At 36.1% G+C, this 5,062-nt stretch overlaps 1 protein-coding gene across 2 annotated transcripts in view; it reads right to left on the bottom strand.

The window, feature by feature from the left end:
- Positions 1-3,199, bottom strand: part of LOC122330231 (cyclin-dependent kinase 8-like) — a 6,646-nt gene extending 3,447 nt beyond the window's left edge. For both annotated transcript variants that reach the window (XM_043227085.1, XM_043227088.1), the window contains exons 1-6: positions 3,042-3,199; positions 2,207-2,317; positions 1,978-2,118; positions 707-764; positions 461-592; positions 227-370 (exon numbers count right to left, since the gene is read on the bottom strand). In XM_043227085.1, coding sequence (XP_043083020.1) covers positions 227-370; positions 461-592; positions 707-764; positions 1,978-2,118; positions 2,207-2,317; positions 3,042-3,131 — 676 coding nt within the window. In that variant the 5' untranslated portion in view covers positions 3,132-3,199. The remainder of the gene's footprint in view (positions 1-226; positions 371-460; positions 593-706; positions 765-1,977; positions 2,119-2,206; positions 2,318-3,041) is intronic.
- Between the last annotated feature and the right edge of the window lie 1,863 nt (positions 3,200-5,062).

Here is a 5,062-nt window from a genome sequence, read left to right as displayed (position 1 = left end):
ATATACATATATAGTGTAAATATTTTTCTTAAATATATACAAATAATAAACATACACAATACAAAAATTTTTTTTTAGATTTTTTGTTGCGATCAATCATGCTTATGTTCATGAGTACAGTAAAAAGTAAAGATGTTTTCACTTCTACAACTCCTAACAAAAGCCTCACATTTACAAGGTTTTCACTAGCTCGTCTGGATTTAAACGTCAAGTGGAAGATGAATACCTGCAGGAAAGCCCATGACATTAAAGATCCGGTCCAGCTGATCGTGATGGTAGGGGTTACTGGTCTTTATGTCCTCCTGTCGACAGTGGAAGATAGGCTCTGAGGTCAAAAGCTCAGCAAAGATACAGCCAATCGCCCAGATATCTGTGAAGAAAAAAAAAATCATTAAATCTAAAGCACACAATTTTTAAATGTGCATTTGCACACACACAAACAACAACAAAAAAAACTCACCGATGGCTTTGGTGTAATGCCTGGCTCCCAGCAGTAGCTCTGGTGCTCTGTACCAGAACGTAACAACTACAGGATCCAGATCTGCTAAAGGCTTCAGTGGTGAGTTGAAGAGCCGTGCAAAACCCATATCAGCTGCACATAAGGGACAGGATTTTAAACACTGGTATGATTGTGCATCAAAACACTCAGATGCACACATAACCACTTCAGTTTGTCACAATAGAAAGGAAACAGCTGATGTCATACCTATCTTCACACGTCCTCTTTCAGGACCTTCTCCCATTACCAATATATTGGCAGGTTTCTGTGGTGAAAGAGTCACAGTCAGAGTTGTATCACTTCCTCGCTCATTTAGTTGTGATAACTGATGTTGTAACTTCTTTGCAACTTTTTTTTGAACAGGATGCATTTAAATAAATAATTACAAACTAAATGAGGCTTGGTTCCACTTGCAATAACCTTTTCCAAGAATTTCTTTATATTTATTTAGAAGTCTTCATGCATTTTTTTGCAACAGTATTGGGTGGGTGTGTGTGTGCGTGTAATTATATATATATAAGTACTCACCACGGCTTAAAAATAAAGGCACAGAAAAAAAGATATAATTGGAATCACTTTAAGAACTATTATTCCAGCTGATGAATTATAACAAAAAATTGACAGCCAAACAGAATTTTAGAAATTTTTGAGATTTTCAAATCGAATACGTTATGTTACAGTTTAATGGGTTAATTTTATTTTTAATTTCCAAAATAATTATGTTTGACATAATTAACATAACCATTAAGGTTTTATTATGATAGACATTGATATGGTGACACATTGAGTTAAATATAAGTAATGTGTTCTTGTTCTCATAAAGAACATTAAATTAGGCTGCTATCCCTTTAAAGCCTGGATTCACTGATACATGTTCTCCCTACCGTTTGCGTTCACTCAAGAAATGGAGTCTGTTTACGTGAATGGTTGACATCATTTTGTGTAATTCTCGTGTACTCTTGAGTACTCACGCGCTTTGTGATACACGCACTCATGCTTCAGTGCCTGCGCTCAGAAACCGGACTAAATTGAGTTGCATCATCAAATTTATCCATATCCCTTCTCTTCTCTTACTTCCACAGTGAGATTTTTGAAGGTTTTATGAGACGTGCAGCAAGTGTATGTTAGCTTATGTCCTGCAGGATAGATCAATAGGCTATATAATGGAATGTAAATTACGCATCTAACCCCCGAACCACGTTCTGAATGAATCTTATCCCCCTCCCTAACATTTTCCTCGTTTTTATTCGTTGACGAAAATGTCAATAGATTTGTTATAGTTTTTGTCGTTTAAAATGAGTTTTCGTTCGTTATGCTCTCATTTTCGTCTGTGAAAAAAAAACTGTTGTTGACAAATTATGAACAAAATTAACACTGCTACTCAAAATCAAGATGATCCCAAAAAAAGAGAAACAAGTCAAATTAGATACATCTGGATAGACATTTGTCTGTTCAATATAAAACGTACTGAACCTCACCAAGTCTCTGTGCAGGACCCAGTTGGCGTGCAAATAGTGGATGCCGTCTAGGATCTGGTAAAGCAAAGACTTTACCATTCCACGCGGCAGCTGAAGAGGCTTCTTATTGGCCTTGGAGGCTCTGTGGAACTTGATGATGTGCTACAAAGAAATGTAGACCCTCAGCAAGATACGTACCAAATACAAACATTTCTCTGTGTGCATGCATGAGCGTCTGATTGTATGTTACCCAGAGGTCATGTTCAGCATAGTCAAAGAGAAGCCACACTTTGCGGTCTGCATGTGACAGGAAAACCTTCTGCAGTGAGATCACATTGGGGTGCTTCAGTTCACGCAGCAGCTGCAGGGAGCAAACAAGAGCGAGCACACACAGGCGCACATGCTGAGACAGACATCTACAGAGCACCCAGAGTACACAAAATCACTTCAGCCTGAAGAATGCTTATTGCAAAGATAGTTCGGACCAAAATAAAAAAAAAATCTGTCATTGTTTATTCACCCTTATGCTGCTCCAAAACTATGGAAGACAAAAGCAGAAAGTTTGAAAAATGTCCCGGTTGCTCTTTTCCAAGCAATTACGATAAACGGGAGACTGGAGTTTTAAAGCCTCAAAAAGCATCATAAAAGTTTTCTATAAGACTCATGCGCTATATTTAAGTCGCATCAAAACACATTTTAATTATTTACTGGAAATGTTCACCTTCACTGCACTATAAGATGAACAGTTGATCACAAATGAATGGCTGCATCCAAAATCTTTTGAATAATTACCAAGTAAAAGTATCTTTCCAATAGTATAAAGGAAGTACTACATTTGTCATGCTATTATTAACTAGGTTTACATTAGTGGTACACAGAAGGCCGATATCTTGAAAAGCAGGGTGGCCGATATTAGGCTGATATAACTTTATTAATTTTACTTAATGTTTAAGAAATTATTTGATAATGAATTAAAATATAAATGTGTAAGATAAAATAAGACAAGTATTTTTCACAGATTAAATATACAAGTAAAGGAAGAAGATCCTCTTGAGAGAAACGCGTTTAAAGCTTGATGTACTTACTGCTATCTCTCTGCAGGCGGACATAGAGATCCCTGTGCCTTCAATCTGCTTCAGAGCATAATCTTTATCATCCTTCCTGCAAATAGACATATCAGCAACCGCAATTACTCTTCAGTTCATTACAGTTCCCTAAACCTATACCTACATATCACATTAAACCCCTTATAGAGAGAAAGAATCCACCGGGAAAGGCCAAGGAGAAATGTAAGCATATCATTTTGACTCTTTTACCACCAACACACCTTCAAAAACTCACAGGTCTGCTAATGCGAGGCAAGAGGGTAATGTTGAAATTAAATCCCGCAAAAAACATCAGCCTATAAAATCCCACAACGCCCTGTCCAGTTTCTGGAGAACAAATTAGCTGTAAACCGCCTCATAAACAATCAGCTTCTATGGTGAACAAAAACATCTTTAAACACTTAGGACCTTCAAGTGAGACTTTGGCCGCCAGGCAGTCTGGACTTTAATAGCCCAGCTTTGGGTCTGTCTGATGGGTCTCACTTCAGACCCAACTTACAGTAACTCATCAGCAGATCCATTCAATTGGATAGTTTGCAATTGGTGGGAAAAATATTGCTTCACCAGAACAAAACGATCAAAAATGTACACAATTACTAAAACAAGCATATTATGATAGCACTTAATACAAAAGAATTGCAAATGCACATTGGGTGGAATGCTATTTCAGCTGCCTCAATATGACCACAATTGTCCTGCAGATAGGAGAGACATTCTGTCAAACCTTCCAAGCAAAAACTGCCAATATAAATAAATTGTACAGTGGACATTTTAGGTCCTTTATTTATTCCCCCTTCTAATTTCTGATCACTAAATGCAAAACTTTTAAATCATGGTCGTTTAATTTCTGTCCAAAAGTAGGCAATACAACCTAAATTAAATGTAGTTAGTTTGAGCCATATTCACTTAGTTTTATCCTTTTAATGGTTTAGTCATAATCATAAATGTAATAATCAAAAAAGGATGTCTAATGAATTATTCATAAAACTTTAGGAATATGATTTAACAAAAACACATTCTGTGCAATGTCCTTCAAACAAACAGTGTTTAACAATGTCCTCCTATACTTTTTATAACAACTTGAATTCTTCCCGGCATTATGTACTTTTTTATTTGACTGTAATTGGGTATCTGAAAAAAAAAAAGAAAAAAAAAAACAACACTACAAAGAGCAATAATTATAATTATGCAATAATTATATCACTACAAATATCTCACAAAAGTCGGTTATGAAACGTCTAGTATTTATATTCAGAATCACATCCTATATCCATTTACAGTTCCTCATAAAATACGTACACAATATGTTGACCTTCATATTTTAATGTAATATTCAACAACTGATATTTCAGCACAGATAATGTTGTTCTGTCCGAGACTAAGTAAAGATTTTTAGCAGTTTAATCATGTACTTCTCCCGTAGCATCACATTCTGTTTCCTCCTCTATTACAGATTCATTTTGCCCGTAGAAGTGCGGTATTCAATGCTGTAATTTGACATGTTTGGCTGCAATGTGGGCAGACCCGACTAATCGATAAGGAGAATCATTGGCGATTATTTTCATCATCGATAATAATCAATTTTATCGATTAGTTGTCGCAACCCTAATTTAAAAGAAAAACATTTGTCCTTCTTTGGAAAAGGAGCACTGATAAATCCTTGTGTTTTCATCCTATATTCGGAGAATGGCAAGTTACCAGAAACATTGAGAGAATCTCAACTCCCTTTTCCACCAGACAGACTTCAAACAAAACCGACTTTCTAATTCCCATTCGCATGACATATTTTACAGAATGAAAGTTATACCTGTCATAATCCTCAACATCTACTGACATAAATGGTTAGGTGAAACCAGAATTACTGATGCAACCAGTTCAACTGCAGAAGAGAGAGAAACCAGCAAAAGGAAAAAAGAAACTTAAAAAAAGGCTAAAAAGATCCTCCTCTGAACCACTATCTCAATGCAAACGTCCAGGTGTTGCCATTAAATTGAGAGACT

This window comes from Puntigrus tetrazona, chromosome 24, assembly GCF_018831695.1.
Source record: "Puntigrus tetrazona isolate hp1 chromosome 24, ASM1883169v1, whole genome shotgun sequence".
NCBI classification, from domain to species: domain Eukaryota; kingdom Metazoa; phylum Chordata; class Actinopteri; order Cypriniformes; family Cyprinidae; genus Puntigrus; species Puntigrus tetrazona.
The sequence above is the reverse complement of the archived record's forward strand: the minus strand, read 5'-3'. Positions and strand labels throughout refer to the sequence as shown.